Here is an 18,122-nt window from a genome sequence, read left to right as displayed (position 1 = left end):
GTCCCGCAGCCCAGGCCCTGTGAGCCTGAGTCCGCCAGCATGGGCCAGCCAAAGTGTCTAGTGGCTGTGTAGGCATACCCTCAGGCATGTAGGAACCAAGTCCTATTGATTTTCAATAAGACTAAGTCACCTTTGAAAATGCTCCTAAGTAACTTAGGTGCTTTTGAAATTTTTACCCAATAATAATAATAATAATACAAATCACTGACATTTGTGGGGTTTTATTACAACCATTATTACAACAAAAGAGCAAAAAATACTGCAATGCTTTTGCTTAGCTTTTTATTCCATCATTATGGCACAAGATAGAACTTCAAGACAACATCATTGAATAAGTCTTCAGCTTCATTAAAATTAAGACTAGCATGTTTTATAAAAATCTTTTTATATGATACATTTTCCCTTATGTGAAAAAAAAATCCTCTTAAAATACTGAAGTACATTGCCACCTGCTGGTCATAAACATTTTTGCAGTTTAATAACACCAGAACTTGTGTAACAGCAACATTTAACAATGTAACATATAGTTATTGAAGAAAAAAACATTTCCCCAAATTTTGGCACAATATTTATACAAAAAGCTGTGAACTTCTCCAAATGTCATATTCATTTCTAAAACACTGCATGTGACACCTTTATGAAAATACATGTAAATGCTTACTTCGATTGCTTTGTTTTTTGTTGTTTAAAAGGAAAAGCCATATTTCTTTCTATTACATGCCTTATTTATTTATTTTTTTTAATTTGGATTCCAGTTCATTGTTTTAAAACAATATATAAAATCATACACCTATAAATATATATTATATATTATATACTGTATATATAAGATTGTAGTTGATCTAGAATGGGAGGGTAAATTTTTGCACTAAATCTGTTAGTTTGGTTTAGGCACAACCTTACTCTTGATTGATTAGCTGAACTGCTTCCTAACGGAATCTAAAAAAAATATATTCTTTTATAGCATTGTATCAAATTTTAATTTTGTTCACAAACTTATATTTATAAGAAAAAAATATTTGGTAAATAATTTCCCCCCTAGCTTACTACTACCCTTATAAAATATATGGCTTTTCATGTTTCATTCTATTTTAGTGTTTTTTTATAGGCAGTGAACAGAAGGACATTTCTCCCATTAATAAATTGTTTAAAAGCACAGAAACCAGCTTGTGCACTTTCTATAGAATTCCAACGCATATTATGGTAACATAAGTAAGTGCAGTGATTTTTTTTTTAAAGGCAGTCCTGATTGTCATTTTTATACGAACACATAATATATGATTATCATACATAACCCAGACTATACAATCATCAAAACTGCAGACATATAAATACACCTTAGCAACACCAAAGCAATAGTTTTATCTTACACACAGTTTATGCATACAAAGTTGTTAGACTGAAATGTTCATCTCATTTTTCTCTCTTAAAAGCTTGCTATGAAACAGGAACATACTGCATTTGTAAATGGACTGCTTGACAGTGCTATTAAAGATTTAAAGTGAACAAAGTTTTTAAAAAATGAAATTTACTTGGTATAAAACAAAAAGTTTTCTAATGTCACTATTCTTTCCCTATTCAAGAGAAGCGTAGGCTTGGAGGGCAGTTCTCTGTAAGAGTCTGATCATACAAGGGTTTCGGGGAGGGCATCTGGGTTATCAGCTGATAAAAGCTCCCAAATTTGCCACCGCTCTCTTTGCCAATCATGCCAGTCTGGCTCTGATACATTTTTATTGTTCTGATTATTGGCTGGAGTGGAATTGGTGTTACCCACTTTGTTCTGTGAGGCCTGCCACTGCTGACTGGAGGTGGATTGGTCAGTTGATTCAGCTGCTGGTCCTCCTGCTGCTGTGGTCCCTGAACTTTTTTCTGGTCTTTGAAGTCTCCACAATGAGTGCACTGTTGAAGAGACAGTTGGTCGCTGGGACAATGCAGAAGTTTGTTTTTTTGGGCCAGGATATGGGGGTGGTGGCCTCTCCTTTCTACTTATATCTTCTTGTCTCAGGTACGAAGGTTTAGCTGTTCTTGGCAAACAACCCACATTTGAGTCATGCTCTGTAAGGTCCTCTGCACTACTGAAAGTCAAATGCCGCTCAGACCTTGAATTGGACTGGTCTGAATTCCTCCTGCCACCTTCAATTTGCGAAGTACTGCAAACACGAGACACTGGAGGATGAGGCCTACATTCAGGAATGGCAGCAGTAGTCTGACTCCTTCGGATTATTTGCTTTCCGTTGTCCAATTCTGTGGCACTACCCTGCCACCGAGGCCAATTCAATGATAGGTTCCCTTGGGAAAGAGAGCACCGTCCAGGTCGCAACGAGCTGCTTTCATAAATGTTTCCATATGAACCTGAGGACCAGAATGAGACAGAGAACATCAGTATGACACACTGACATTTTACAAGTTACCACTGACTTGTTGCATCCTATTGGCAAGGTCGGTGTTGGACCTGTATTCTCTGAACTGTACCTGTTATATAAAGTTGGTGACTTTAATACTTAGCACTGACATAATGCCATATAACTATTATACAACATTCCTGGGAGGTAAGGAGGTGCAGATGGAAGAAAAACTGAGGACAGGGAGTTAAGTGATTTGCCCATGGTATACAAGGTGTTAGTAGTGGAGTCAGGATTACAATTCAGGTTCCCTGCCTCCAAGGGCTGTGCTTAAGCCACTAGCATACACTGCCTTTCAATTCTATTGTTCTGCTTTAAAGGAGATGAATTTCTATTACCTTATCTTGTGGCTCATTTTTCAATGCTGCCATATTTGTATAAGTATTATGCCTCTCTTTACCTGATAGATTCGTAAAATAGTAAAGTAAAAAAACAAAATGGGAAGCAGAGGAATTGTTTAAAAACCCCTAAAGATGTGTCTAGAATGAATATTCACCATTTAAAAGCAAACAAATGAAGGCCATTGATCTTATAAACATACATGCACATGTTTAATTTTATGTATCATGAATAGTTCTATTGGCTTCAGTTCATAGTGCATATGAACGTGTTTAAGCCTTTGTCAGATTGGGGCCTAAAAAGTATCAAAGAAATGTCATACCTGTCATTCCTGGATCTTTGGAGCCACATTTCAGTGTTGAATGCCAGGTGCCCCAGATATTGAAATGATCCTCTGGAACATCTACAGAAGAAGTAAAAGAACATGAAATGATCCCTTATAAGCACTGAATAGAAACACATGACTGGAACAATAAATAAATTAAAGGTAAAACTTTATCCAGCAGCACAAGATAAAGAGCAAACATACTGATAAGCTGGATTTCCTGTACACCAGAGACAAAGAGCCAGATCTTGTTCTTAATCATTTAGGCTCAAATCCTGCAATGAGCTAACTATGGAGAAGACCCATGAGCTTGCATGGAACCCACTGTAGAATTGGGGCCTTCCTTATGTGTGTGGCAAAGCCCTCCCAGCAGCCAGGAGTTGGGGAGGCCTAAAGACGCAGATAATGCCTAGTGGGATTTTTAAAAAGTGTCTAAATGAATTAGGGGCATCAAACTCCCATTGATTTCAATGGGAGCTAGGCACCTAACCTGTTTAGGTGCGTTTTGAAAATTCATCTGGCCTCCTGTCTGCATTTTTAGGTGTCTATAGACCTTTGAAAATAATGCCCCAAATCACTATATTTCCTCAATTTACCCATTAAGTACTCAGCAATTTTGATGTGAAAAGTCTTCTGGAGTGCTGGCAGCATACCACTACTGGAGCATGAGCTGTAGTCCTTCACAGAAATAATCAATCGAATGGAATTTATAACTTGAAAGTATTTAATTGTTACAGCTCGGGGTGCCATCTGGTTACAGAAACAAGCAGTAAGACAAGGCCTGCACTGTAACCAAGTGTGGGGAACACCCCTAGGAAGATGAGAAGGACAGTGGCAGTGCAAGGTTCCCCACATTGTTCTGCTAGCATGGCAGGATTGAAGAGCGATGTGTGATGAGTTTTACTTTCTTAAATGGTGGCTTCAACTTTCAAGAGTTTGGGAAATGCTACTCTCTAATGAGCACAAATGCAGCACAATGGTATGGGGGCAGCCAGCAGAGCTCACAACATGGGTTGAGGAGCAGAGCCTTATGGCCCAACTTGGAAGGGAAGATGCCAGCTGTTCATTATAAAAGTAATCTATTGCTCCATTATATTACTCTTGAAGCATAATACTCTTTACCATTCTAGCTGCACAAGCGTCATGCTCTCACATATCTAAAAGATCAACAAATAGTGAATCCTCCATTATGTGGTGGGGAAGGATCCACAGGATCCTATATGGATCCAATTTCTATCACGGCTCAAGTACAGCGAGGGAAATTACACTGCTGGATAAGTAGGTCTTAAGAGGAGGAAGCGATTCTGCCACAAGGGGGAGAAACAACACACAACACGTCCTTATAAACAGCATGTGAAACAGACAGCATTCAGTGAGAAAAATAAATATGTGTAGGTCCTACTTTACCTTTCCCAGCCCATGATCCAGGCGAATTCTCTCTTGATTTAGATTGCAAATGGCCAACCAACATGTATTGTTCAGGTACCTTGTACAGCTTATCTGAACTGAGGGCAACATCTTCTTGCATTGCCATCAGCGACCGTTCAGACAGTACCGGTGAGTTGTTGTCATAAGGGGAGACATCTCCGCTTGAGGCTTTGTTGGAGTCCGTGGAAGAATGTCTCCCTCCCATAGAGTATGAACCTTCTGATCGCAGCATCTCAGGGCTTCTGACAGAATTTGATAAACAAACATTTGTTAAGGTACAGTATTCTGAGTCCATTAGATAAAGCTGCATTTTGACAACATAAAGAAAGGATGTGGTCATAGCTGCTGAAATGAAAACACTTTACAAGCAATACGGAGGAGACTTTTCCACAAATTTAAGGGATTAAAACTTGCCACAAAATGGCCAGCAGAGGCCAATAAACTTCAATGGATGTTGCAATTTAAACCAAAACCAAAAAACTGTACAGCTCACCTCTGGAAAAGAAACACACTGAATAGATTCCTTATGTTACCTGGACCATTTTGCCCTGATTCTGAGACACTTATGCTTAACATGAAGCATGTGGGACTATGCACATATTAAAATGTTTGCTGGATTAGGGTCTAATTAAAGTAAGATCTGGGAAAAGAGGGGTTATACATCCAATTAGCTATGGCAAGGTAACACAAGAAACAACGAGGGGGGGGAAAGAAAGCAAATGATGTGAGAACATAACTTTAGTTATATGTGAGCGTCATATAATGTCTTACCTTGAATGATCTTTGTTATATTCTCTCGCTTCTTGATAGAGTCCTTGATAAAGACTTACTTAAATGGAAACTGTCAAGTTTGGAAAGGTCCATATTTTCACTTTTAAAAAAAATCCCTTCTAGCCCTTCTAGTATCTGTTATTTACATTATGTAATTATGTACATGTGCTATTTACATGTGCTATTACTTTCCAAATTAGTTCTTAAAGGATTATTTTTCAAAATTAAAAGAAAATGATTGCAGGCCAGAACAACCCTACACTAAACCAACGTATGGACAAATAAAGAATGCAGAACACTTTGGGGGTAGAAATTTAATTTTCAGCTTCCACTGATTTATTAAAAATAGTTTAAAAATATGATTTGTAAAATACCTTGAACCATGTTCTATATACTATGCTATAAACAAATAGCAAACTACTTCATATTCTTAAAAACAAAACTTCCAGATCTGTTTCACCTAAAATGATTCCATTAGTAAGTGGATGTTTACTGAACTCCAGTATTTACTTTCACTTATCTAGTTGTAGCACTCTCTATACTTAGATTGTGAAATGAGGAGGTTATCTACTTGAACTGGAGGTTCTTTGAGATGTGTGGTCCCTATGTGTATTCCACTGAGGGTTTACACGTGCACACCATGCATCTGGAACTGGAGATTTTCACAGTAGTAGGGTCTGTTGGTCCATGCATGAGTCCTTTTCTTGCCTCCTGGTTTTGTCTGATGTGATAAAGGGCAGGGCGGACTGACCCCATGTCTCCAGTTTCTTCTCCACTGTAAATCGAAGAGATACGCAGAAGATGGGAAGGGGGGCAGGAAGTGAAATACAGATAGGGATCACACATCATGGCGGGTGGCCGTGGTCAAAGGCTGGGCTCTCGTGGAATGAGCCCTCACCCGGGGGGGGGGGGGGGGGACGGGGGGAAAGGGCAGGAGGAGGCAGTCCCGACAACTGATAGAGTGTAATACACCCCGAAATTCCCTTGGAGATTCTCTGTGAAGAGACTGCCTGCCACTTAATACTCTCAGCTATTGCAATAGACAATTTAAAAGATTTCTTGATTGGTCTTGTTCTCTGCAGGTAGAAAGCCAAGGCCTGACGGACGTAGAGGGAGTGAAGTCGTCATTCCTCTTCCAAGGTGTGAGTCTTCAGAAAGAAAGCTGGTAAGTGGATGGGTTGGTTCAGATGAAACTGGGATAAGACCTTTGACAGAAACTTGGGATGCAGGCACAGGGAAACTTTATCCTTATAGAAAGTAGTGAAAGGAGGGTCCACCATCATGGCCCCAAGTTCACCTACCTTCGCCACAAGGAAGGCAACTTTCATGGAAAGGAGGAACATAGAACACAAAGCCAGTGGCTCAAGGGACGGTTTCATTAGTATCAACAGAACTAGGTTAAGAGCCCACTTGGGGGGCGATAGGTTGTATGGGTGGGAAGGTTCTGATAAGGCCTTTCCAAAACCAAGCAGTCAATAGGTGTGTAAATACAGAGTGTCTTCCCATGGTGGGGTGGAAGGTGCTAATAGCTGCTAGGTGGACCTTGAGAGACTTGAGGGTGAGACCCAATGCCTTCAAGGACAGGAGGTAATCCAAAAGAAGGGGAATCTCCACTTCTGGGGAAAGGACTTTCTGTTGGGTCCAGAAGGCTAAGCAGTTCCACTTGGAATGGTAGGAACACCTAGGGGGCTCTTTCCTGCTGCTTGAGGGCATGTCTTGCAATTCTGATGAAGTCTAGGGACTGTTTGGGGTCCAAAGTTGATTTTTCAACGTTGATGCTGGAGCAGGGGTAAGTTCAAATGGCTGGACCCTGTATTGAAAGGGCTGACGGACTACCGTGAACCTCAGGAACTGTCTGTGGGCCAGATGGATGTCTTTGTGAAAATAAATGTCCTGCATATCGAAAGCCGTAAACCACGTTTTCTTCTAATGATGGGATGATGGCTGCTAAGGTGACTATACAAAACTTGGGTTTGCGGATGAAGCAATTGAGATGATGGAGATTCTGGATTGGTCTCCACCGCCCCTCTTTTTTGGGTATCAGGAAGTAAGTTGAATAGAACCCCCCCTTGATAGTCCGGAGGAACCCACGCTATTGCCCCTCTTTGTAATATGGAGTCCACCTCCAGGGTGAGGATGCTGCTGTGAGAGAGGTCCTTAAGGAAGGATTGGGGAAGGGGTTGTGGACGAAGCAGCATAATGAACTCAATCGTATAGCCACAATGGAGAACATTTAGCACCTGCTTGTCCATTGTTATTGCACTCCAAGCTGGTAAAAAAAGAGTGCTAACCCATCCCTGAAGGAGGTGGGGTGGTGGTATGGCAGCAGGCAAGGTGGTTGACGGGTTTCTAGGGTTCCTCAGAAATATCTCTTCTGTGGGGGTTGCATCTGGGAGGAGGAAGATTGTGAGGGTGGTCCTGGAAAACGAGATATTTGAGTCTTCTCACTCTTCCTTGGTGGTTTGTAAGGCCATTGATGGAAAAACTGGGAGGTTCTGTAACGCTGTGTGGGCTATCAGCAGATGAACTTACGTTTTGGTGCTGGTATGTAAATACCCAAGGAATGGAGTGTAGCTCTCAAATCCTTGAGGCTGTGGAGGGAATTGTCCGTTTTCTGGTTGAAAAGATGGGATTCATCAAAAAGGAAGTCTTCAGTGGTATTTTGTGAGCCACCACTCCCTCTTCATGACAATGCCCATGGCCAGTGAGCATGATGAGATATCTGCCACATCTATTGCTGATTGGAGTGAGGTCCTCACTACCAGGGCCGGCTTCAGCTTACCTGCTGCCCCGGGTGGGGGAAAAAAAAAAAAAAGCTGATCGGCAGCAGCTCAATCGTGCCGTTTCATTCTTCAGCAGCAATGCGGCGGCGGGCCCTTCACTCCCTCTCTTCCTCTTCGGCAGCACTTCGGTGGCAACTCAAAGAGAAAGAGAGGGACTGAGGGACCCGCCGCCGAATTCCTGCCAAAGACCTGGAGGTACCGCCCCGATACTGGACGGACTGCCGCCCCTTTGTATTGGCTGCCTCAAGCACCTGCTTCCTTCGCTGGTGCTTGGAGCCGGCCCTGCTCACTACCAGCTTCTCCTCCTCAATTATTGCCTAGAAACAGGCTCGGTTCTTTTGTGGGAGTTTCTCAGCAAAGTCCCACAATTTGCTGTAGTTCAGGAAATCATATTTGACATGTAATGCCAAATAATTTGAAATCCTGAATTGAAGGCTGGCTGAAGAGAAGACTTTGTGGCCTAAAAGGTCCAGTTGCTTGCCCTGCCGGTCAGATGGGGCAGAGCGTGGATGCTGTTGCCTAGCCCATTCTATCACTGCCTGGACCACAAATGAATTGGAGGGGGTGTGAGAACAGAAACTCAGACCCCTGGCCAGGTACACAGTATCTCCCCACCCCACTTTGGAGTAGGCGTACATATCGCTAGTGTATGCTAAATCATGCAAGCTGGCTCAAGGATGGCATCCTTGATTGGTAGAACTACTCTGCCTGGCATCGATGAGTGAAGTATATCCAGCAGCTTATGCTGAGCTCCTCCAGGGGAGTGTGAATCTCTCCAGCCATTCTACACAGGAGATCCTGGAATTGGTGGCAGTCAGCAGGAGATGGTGGGGACTCGAAACCACTGCCATATCAAGTCAGGACAACAGGAATCTTTCCTGTTCCGGTGGTACTATTGGAATCAGACTGGGTGGTTCATCTTCCATTACAGGACTCAAGCATCTACTTGAAGGCACCCAAGGTGGTGAAATAGGCAAAGCCTCCCCCATGGAAGGGCCAAGGCCAGGGCCAGGATCCCCCATAGGGATGGAAGGGCCAGGATCCCCCATAGGGCCAGTATTACGGATCTGGAGGGTCCGACAGTGCAGGAAACCGGTGGCTCCATGGCGGGTGGAGTGAAGGATACTGCCATGATGTAGGCGGCCTCTGTTGGTACTTGTAGTGGTGGGAAGGGATGGATAATCACTGACTCTCATCTGAGTCCACCGAAGATGTAACTTGGAGACCAGTTCCATCAGCAGTACCACTGGAGCCAGCAGAAGCATGTACACTGCCAAAGCAGGGTGATGAGGAGTGCCTCAGATGTAGCATGTCTTGTCCTGGAAATAATGTCTCCCTGGAAGTAGAGGCTCCAGAAGACATGGGGACCTTGGCTCTCCCAGGGAAAATGCTTCCTGGGGCTCTGGTGCTTTCCCCCAACTTTCCCGGAGTCAAGGGCACTTTTTCAGCAGCAATGGATGACTCTCTAGCTCTGAGAGAGTGGATGACTCTCTAGCTCTGAGAGATGCCAATGTTGAGTGTGTGTGCAGGTCTACACTCAGTGCCAGTGGATCTGTCAATTTATGCGGCTTCTTTTCGTGTTTGTGAGCTTTAGGGTGCACTCCGTCCCCATGACTGGAACTCGTGGAAGGACTCTCTCCTTTCGTAGGCTTAGGGGAAGACTTATTGCCATGCTACATGCATGCTTCCTTACCTCCTGACTAGGCCCCAGCATTGGGTCCATAGCGGTGGTACAGTTGGTGCTGACCTTGGATTCCGTAGTTTAAGGCGCACTCCTGGCAGCCTCAAACTGATGTACGGGGGATTGCCCAGCCAGGGTCCAAATGAGATCTCATGGTGACTTCCATTAGGTGCTTCCAGCGATGGAGAGCTCAGCCTTCTTGGGTATGGCTGGGGAAGGACTGGCAGGTACTGCATCTGGATGAAATGTGGGCTTCTCCCAAGCAGTAAAAGCTGGGTTGATGTTCATCTCTGACAGAGAAGGAACACAGGCAGGAGGCACAGATTTTAGAGCTTGGGGTTTTCGGCATAATCCAGTATCCACACATGGGTACAGAGGGTAAAAGAGCGGGGTGTTCATAGGGAACAAAACTCCCCAAAAAGGAACCCCCATCCTAATCTTAAAATAGGGAACTACTAAAACCTACCATAAAACCATTAAAAGTAACTGTACAATTGTATATTTTTAAAGTGCGTCACATGCAAGAGGACTCTAGTAGTTCCAACCTAGACCATACAGTGGTGAGAAGGAACTGGAGATGCGGTCAGTCCGCCCTGCCCTTTATCATCTCGGACAAAACCATGAGGCAAGCCAAGAGTGCATGCATGGATGAACGGACACTAGTACTTTAAAAATCTCCGGCTCCAGATGCATGGTGTGCATGTGTAAACCCTCAGTGAAATACAATAGGGACTATCAGTCGAAGAAGAAACCATAAAATACTTTGATGAATTTAACTACTGCCTGTGGTAATTAGCAAAATTTTAATGGTCCCTGCTGTATTAGCTTCTCTCTAACATTGCAATCTTGGATATATTACAGTTCTTAAAGTTAAATTAACAGGAAAAACACATTGTCACATACGATAAGTAATTAAACGATCATATCTTTCATGCCTGATGTTTCAAACAGATTTTTCTTTTCTTTGCTTCATTTTAAGAAAGCCTTTTAAAGAAAAACATGCAAAATGAGTATGACATAGGTACACTATGTGAAAGAAAGGTAGAGTATGGGGTATTAAAGAGATAGTAAGAAGAATCTGTATCATTAAAGGAGGATGAGTAATGGGAATCCCTGTAAAAATATCCTCTACAGGTTATGAACTAGGTGAAGGAAAGAATAAGAAAAATGAATCATAACAAACCATGCCATAAAGCACAAAGTAGAAGATGTGCTAAAACAATGACACTACTGGCATCAGATCCCAAGCTTTGAAAATTCACTAAGCTTATCTATTAGAGACTAGTTCAAAAATACTATTTCAGGTTCCAGAGCAAACATGAAATGCCATTAAGGAGCCTTGTTCATTTCCTTGAGGGAACTGATGTCCTAAATTTATGTAATGTCACCCAGATACTGCTAGGATGGCTGCATTATAAATACTACTACTACTACTACTAATGAATCATTCTACTCAGGATCCATTCCCATCTTCCCACTGGAATCAAGGGCCATAAAAACATAAAAATCTAGACAGCATGCTGGTCTGAGCAAGAAGTCTGTCTCTCTCTCTCTCTCTCTCAATATTTTAAGGCTTCCAAAAAAGAGTAATAATCATTCTCTCTTGCAAGAAGCAACTCTTATATAGTGCAATGGTGTAGCAGCATCTGAGACTGGAATGAACTCCCCCAAGAACTAAGAATCATCACAAACCTCACCATTTTCTACTGCAAATGCAAGGCACAGTTCTTTGACCTTGTCTTTTCTAATATAAACACATAGCAACAGATAGAAAGATACACACTATGAAAACAAGACACTCCATTGCACATGCCTCTTTCTTTGGGGAGAGGATGACAGAACATACATCAGGTGACGATGTGTAGTAATACGGCTTAATGCACTACTTCAAGGCACTCAGATATTACAGTGATGAGTGCAGTATAAAAACGTATATAGAATAAAATAGAGACTACAATCTCTAAGTATTATAGGGAAATCTATATTCCAATTCCAGTTGGAGAGGGATTGTATTACTTAACATGCAACCTTTCACCTCTATGTCACAGATTAGTACAGTGCTCACTTTACATTTATTTGTATTACAAATATTGCACTGTAAAAAACAAAAGGAATACTACTTTTCAGTTCACCTAATACAGGTACTGTAGTGCAATTTCTTTATCATGAAAGTTGAACTTACAAATGTACAAAAAATAACTGCATTCAAAAATAGAAAAAGGTAAAATTTTAGTGCCTACAATTCTGCTCAGTCCTATTTCTTGTTCAGCCAATCGCTCAGACAAACAACTTTGTTTACATTTGCAGGAGATAATGCTGCCCACTTCTTGTTCATAATGTCATCTGAAAGTGAGAACAGGTATTCTCATGGCACTGTTGTAGCCGGCGTCGCAAGATATATACATGTCAGATGCGCTAAAGATTCATATGTCACTTCATGCTTCAATCACCATTCCAGAGGACATGTGTCCATGTTGACGGGTTCTGCTCGATTACAATCCAAAGCAGTGCAGACCGACGCCTGTTCATTTTCATCATCTGAGTCAGATGCCCCCAGCAGAAGGATGATTTTTTTCTTTTGGTGGTTCGGGTTCTGTAGTTTCCGCATCGGAGTGTTGCTCTTTTAAGACTTCTGAAAGTATGCGCCACACCTCATCCCTCTCAGATTCTGGAAGGCACTTCAGATTCTTAAAGCTTGGTTCGAGTGCTAGAGCTATCTTTAGAAATCTCACATTGGTACCTTCTTTGCTTTTTGTCAAATCTGCAGTGAAAGTGTTCTTAAAATGAACAACATGTGCTGAGTCATCATCCGAGACTACTATAACATGAAATATCTGGCAGAATGCAGGTAAAATAGAGCCGGAGACATACAATTCTCCCCCAAGGAGTTCAGTCACAAATTTAATTAACACTTTTTTTTTTAACAAGTGTCATCAGAATGGTGGCCGAAGCATGAAGGGGCATACGAATGTTTAGCATATCTGGCATGTAAATATCTTGCAATGCCAGCTACAAAAGTGCTATGCAAATGCCTATTCTCACTTTCTGGTGACATTGTAAAATTAAGTGGGTAGCATTCTCTTCCGTAAATGTAAACAAACTTGTTTGTCTTAGCAATTGGCTGAACGAGAAGTAGGACTGGGTGAACTTGTAAGCTCTAAAGTTGTGCATTGTTTTGTTTTTGAGTGCAGTTATGTAACAAAAAAAAATCTACATTTGTAAGTTGCACTTTCATGATAAAAAGATTGCACTACAGTACTTGTATGAGGTGAACTGAAAAATACTGTTTCTTTTGTTTATAATATAGAGTGAGCAGTCTACACTTTGTATTCTATGTTGTAATTGACATCAATATATTTGAAAATGTAGAAAAACATCCAAAAATATGTAATAAGTTTCAATTGGTATTCTATTGTTTAACAATGCGATTAAAACTGTGATTCACGCAATTAATTTTTTCAATCGTGATTAATTTTTTTGAATTAATTGCGTAAGTTAACTGTGATTAATTGATAGCCCTATTAAAAACCATTATCTAAAGAGAACTTCAAACAAAATATGTATCGTTTTCAAATATTTTTACTCTATGATGACTACTTAAACATGGTAAACCATAGATGGTCTTAAGGAACTATTTTTATTTAGAGGTAATTTAGATTTGGTTCACTTTGCAGCTGGAGACCCCGAAGATTCATTGTCATTACTGCAAAGTACAAAAATGTCAGGAAAATTATTCACAACATCCGATGTGGTAATTAGTACAATGTTAATAGTAATTAGCACTTCTTAATGCCCAACCCTATTACCTTTCCCTGATGTTTCATACAAGATTCTCAACTCTTAAGAGAAGTGGAAAATGAGGAAACTCTGTTTTGTCTGCCTTCGAGGAGGAGCTATGTTATGGCTAAAACAGAGTCAAGAAATTTTTCAATGGCATTAAAAACATAGATGTGGAAGGCTGGTCGAGTGCACGCACCAGTTGTAGTAGCCTCAGGATAATTTGCATGAGAATAAAATATTGAAGTTGGTTTCATAGCATAGTGTGTGAGAACAATTAATTTCTTTGAGGATGGAGCTTGTCTACTGAATTATTGAGGAATATGTAAAGTTTTCCATCCCATGGGTCCAAACTGAAATCTATACTCAAGTACACGGTCAGCAAAATCCATTAAGGAATGTGGTTAGATTTTGGAGGCTCATTTTGATTAAATCTATGTAGACATCTCCCTTGTTCTCTACTGCCTCCCTCTTCTCACAGGAAAAGTAACCAAGATATATGTGGCCAAAAAAATGCTCCCACGTCTTTAAATGGAAATTATTTTCTGCAACATACCCATCCCTTAAAAACAGCACATCCCTTGCATTAACAGTGAGCCAATATTCCTTCTGATCTCTTAGCCAAATTCTTACCCAAAAGTTTCCAATCACTGCTGAAAACATACTTGCATCAACATAAATAGCAAAGAAAAGTGAGTCTCATAAATCAGTTGGTAGCCAGGTAAAAGAAAAATGACAAAACATTTCTATTCTCAGGGACATTTTAATATTCTATTTTTTAAAGTACAACAAACAGGTAGTACTGCACCTATTATCTCCTAATGTCACTGAAAACCTTTCCTTGAGGGGTGGGAGGAGGAACTTGTGATTTGCACAAGATATCCACTGTCCCCTGCATGTGTGCATGTTGGCTAAAAAATAAGGATGTGCAAGGAAAGATCAATAAACTTTTAGAGTATACAGTGAAGGGTTTAAGAATAAACCTTCACATGCACAACGTTTGTAACTTAAGTCTATGATAAATCAGAACATGTATCCATACGTGAACACAATCATACATCTCTATATACCAGGGGTAGGCAACCTATGGCACAGGTGCCGAAGGCGGCACGCAAGCTGACTTACAGTGGCACTCACACTGTTCGGGTCCTGGCCACCAGTCTGGGGGGCTCTGCATTTTAATTTAAGTTTAAATGAAGCTTCTTAAACATTTTTAAAGCCTTTTTTACTTTACATACAACAATAGTTTAGTTACATATTATAGACTTATAGAAAGAGAACTTCTAAAAATGTTAAAATGTATTACTGGCACGCAAAACCTTAAATTAGAGTGAATAAATGAAGTTTCGGCACACCACTTCTGAAAGGTTGCCGATCTCTGCTATATACCATAGAGGGTGAGGTCTAACATAAAGGCATACATTGGCATACATTTGAAATGATGTGACCGTACGACACCACAGAAAAATCATTGCTGGTGGATTTTAGAAACTTACTATTTATTCTGGAAGCAACCACAATGTGCTAGGCACTTTCCACATCCACAAGATACAGTCCATCCTGTCCCAAATAGTTTTCAATCTAGGAAACTCCTAAAAATTATCTTAAATAGCTTTACCATAAATAACAATGTTATGATTTTAAGGTCTGACATCCTGGGACCTACTAGGGCTAGAAGGAATCCTATTAGAAAGCTGGCAGTCTCACTATTCCAAATATATAAAGTTATAGCATCAAGGCACATGGGTATAGGCAGGAATAGATCATGTATTTAACAGAGAAGAATATGAATATTTTGTGTACCATATTTGCTCTGGTGACTGGCAGGGTTTTTTTTTTTTCTTCCCCTTCATGCCTTTCATTGAACACATCGCTAGATCTGTCCATCCATTGTCAATACACTTTCTATTATAGCAATCAGAGTGTTAGCAATGTCATGTCTACTTTGGAAGCTTATGAATGTGTATGATAGGAAGAGGGCAACAGACTGGTCAAACTGCTAGCCATGATTCTGTTAAGGCACTGCGGGGTACATGTCAATGATAGTGTAATATATGTGTTCTGTTACCAAAAGCACAAGACCACAACAAACACAAGACATGTACCAGTGGGTTACTAGGCTATAGTGCACTGAATATATTTATGTACACTAATGGTATGTTCTCTGCAGCAGTACACAAACCTTTCTTAGAAACAGTAAAGTTTTGTCTTTAGAAAACAATGTTGAAGAGGCGTAATTTCTTTGGCAGAGTCAATGTCATAGGGAGCACTCTCTGACTCCTTCAGAGAATACACAAGAACTGAGGAAAACTAGAATCTTTTGAACACTTCCAATGGAAAATGAAAATTCCCAGCAGGAACAGAGATCACGAAAAAAAAACATTACTCACGATGACTGGGAAGCTTTCCTTCTCAGCAAATAGTCCACAACATCTGGGTCAGTCTCTAACAAACTAATTAGCACTTCATTCTGTAGGTCAGGGGGAACCTACAATGAAAACAACATTAAGAAGTTAGTTGCAGAAGAATATCCTACAGTGTATTTAAATTTTTTATTATGCCCATTTTAAAACATGAGACTTGTGCATGAAAATAAATTGTGCACAATTATATAAAATACTGTGTATATATAAGTTGATATAATAACTATGCATACATATACTCATACATAAGAGAAAAATATATATAACAGCCAGATGTATATAGGACTAAAAACCATCTTGTATGTCAGTGTTAAGTGACCACTATCAAGTATCCCATTGGTTTCCAGTACAGGTCTGGACAACACATATGGATTTCAAAAGAACTACTTGTGGTAGTACAGCTCCAAAGCTCTGGTTTAAAGAACTCACATTTCCACTGAAAAAGCCAGTGGAGCTTATAAAATCCCCAAACAAATAACTGGATTTCTTTTCTTTTAGAACCCGGAAAACTAAATGTGAAATTCTACACTGGAAGGACAGAGTATTCTAGGGTGTTTTTCTTATATATTTCCCAATCCCCCTTTGTTTAGAAATGAGAACATGGTTGTTGTATCTCCACACTTGTCCAGGCTTGCACTTGCTTTCTCTCTCGCGCGCATGCATGCATGGCATCTACAGTCATTTCAAGGCCTCCTCTGTGACATTGTGGATATCATCCAATTCACCTTTGAATCCATATTTGCGACACTGCATTATGATGTGTTCAATGGTTTGGACATTCTCACCGTAGTCACACGAAGGGGAGTCTTTGATTTTCCACTTCAGCATCAAGTGGCTGCATCTTCTATGGTTTGTTTGGATGCAGTTCAGTGTGGTCCAAATTCTGCATGGCAGGTCAAAACCGGGAGGGCAGCTTGTTGGGTCAGTAGTACAGATGCTCCCTGACTTACGCAAGTGTTCCGTTCTGGAACGCCTTGCGTAACTTGAATTTTGCGTAAGTCGGAAACATATACCCGACCATTACGCAAAAGAACAAAACAAAAAAACCCTCCTATTTCTAGCTTACGGAACTTCTTCCATAAGTGAGGATTTGCATAAGTCGGGTTTGCATAACCCCGGGGGTGTCTGTAATGTACTTGTTTAGAATGGTAGATGATGTGCACACACTTTGCCATTCCCTGGCCAGATCCAGAGACATGAGGTGGTCACATGGTCCATAGTGTTTTTTTCAATTTCAGGCATTGTTAGAGTATGTTATCCATAACTGCCTGAATGGGAAGTACTGGGTAATCTTTGGCACGTTTAAGTTCTCATGCTATGGCTTATAGCTCAATGGATAGCTGGAGATTTGATGTTTGCTAATAGAGATAGCCACAGTAGAGGTGCTGATTTTAAAGTTCTCATGATGATTATCATGGTCTGATTCAGCTGCTTACCCACAAGTTGGGTATGGCAGCTTCTTGCCCACACCGATGCACAGTACTCTGTAACTGAGTAAAGAAAGGCCAAGACCAATGTTCATAGCACTGGGGCAGTTGATCCCCAACTTGTTCCCGCTAACTTCTGAATAATGTTGATGCGAGTCTTCACTTTAGAGGCTATTTTCTGAGGTGGTCATGAAAGGTCAGTGTGTGGTCAAGAATGATACTGAGATAGATTGGCTTTGGGTCATAACACACAGTTTCACAACAAAACAGAGTGTTTTGTGCAATTCTATTGTCTAGGTGGAAAGCAGAGACTACTGATTTGCCTGAATTTGGTCTCAGCTGCCACTTTTGGAAGTACTTCTCCATGATCTTAATGTCAGATGTAAGGGTCACTTCAAGTTCTTTACAGATATGGGGCTGAGTTGCGAGTGCAAATCATCAGCATATACAAACTTCTGCACTATTGTTTCAGGCATATTGCTTGTGTATACACTGAAGAGTGTCGGAGCATGTACAGAGCCTGGTGCTAGCCTAATTAACCTATGAGGTATATGCACATCCTTCAGTTGCTAAGCATGCAGTTCAGCAGCCTGTGAATCTGCATGCAGGGGATCACTTTGGCCAGTTTCAGTAGCAGACCTTCCTTCTAGGCTCTGTCAAATGCTGCTGACTGATCGATGAAGGCCGTACCAGTCTTGAGTTTCGTTGGAATCCTGCCTCAATGTTTGTAGTGAGGACCAGGACCTGGTTGCAGCACATTCTTTGA

General features: G+C 41.0%; 1 protein-coding gene across 3 annotated transcripts in view; it reads right to left on the bottom strand.

The window, feature by feature from the left end:
* Positions 1-205: 205 nt before the first annotated feature.
* The window catches only part of ARHGAP6 (Rho GTPase activating protein 6), a 507,104-nt gene continuing 489,187 nt past the window's right edge, over positions 206-18,122 (bottom strand). For all 3 annotated transcript variants that reach the window (XM_044985802.1, XM_044985939.1, XM_044985866.1), the window contains exons 10-13: positions 15,897-15,994; positions 4,474-4,736; positions 3,064-3,144; positions 206-2,352 (exon numbers count right to left, since the gene is read on the bottom strand). In XM_044985802.1, the coding sequence (XP_044841737.1) occupies positions 1,625-2,352; positions 3,064-3,144; positions 4,474-4,736; positions 15,897-15,994 (1,170 nt within the window). In that variant the 3' untranslated portion in view covers positions 206-1,624. The remainder of the gene's footprint in view (positions 2,353-3,063; positions 3,145-4,473; positions 4,737-15,896; positions 15,995-18,122) is intronic.

The sequence above is a fragment of the Mauremys mutica genome, chromosome 1 (assembly GCF_020497125.1).
Source record: "Mauremys mutica isolate MM-2020 ecotype Southern chromosome 1, ASM2049712v1, whole genome shotgun sequence".
Classification (NCBI taxonomy): domain Eukaryota; kingdom Metazoa; phylum Chordata; order Testudines; family Geoemydidae; genus Mauremys; species Mauremys mutica.
This window is presented reverse-complemented; position numbering and strand designations above follow the sequence as displayed.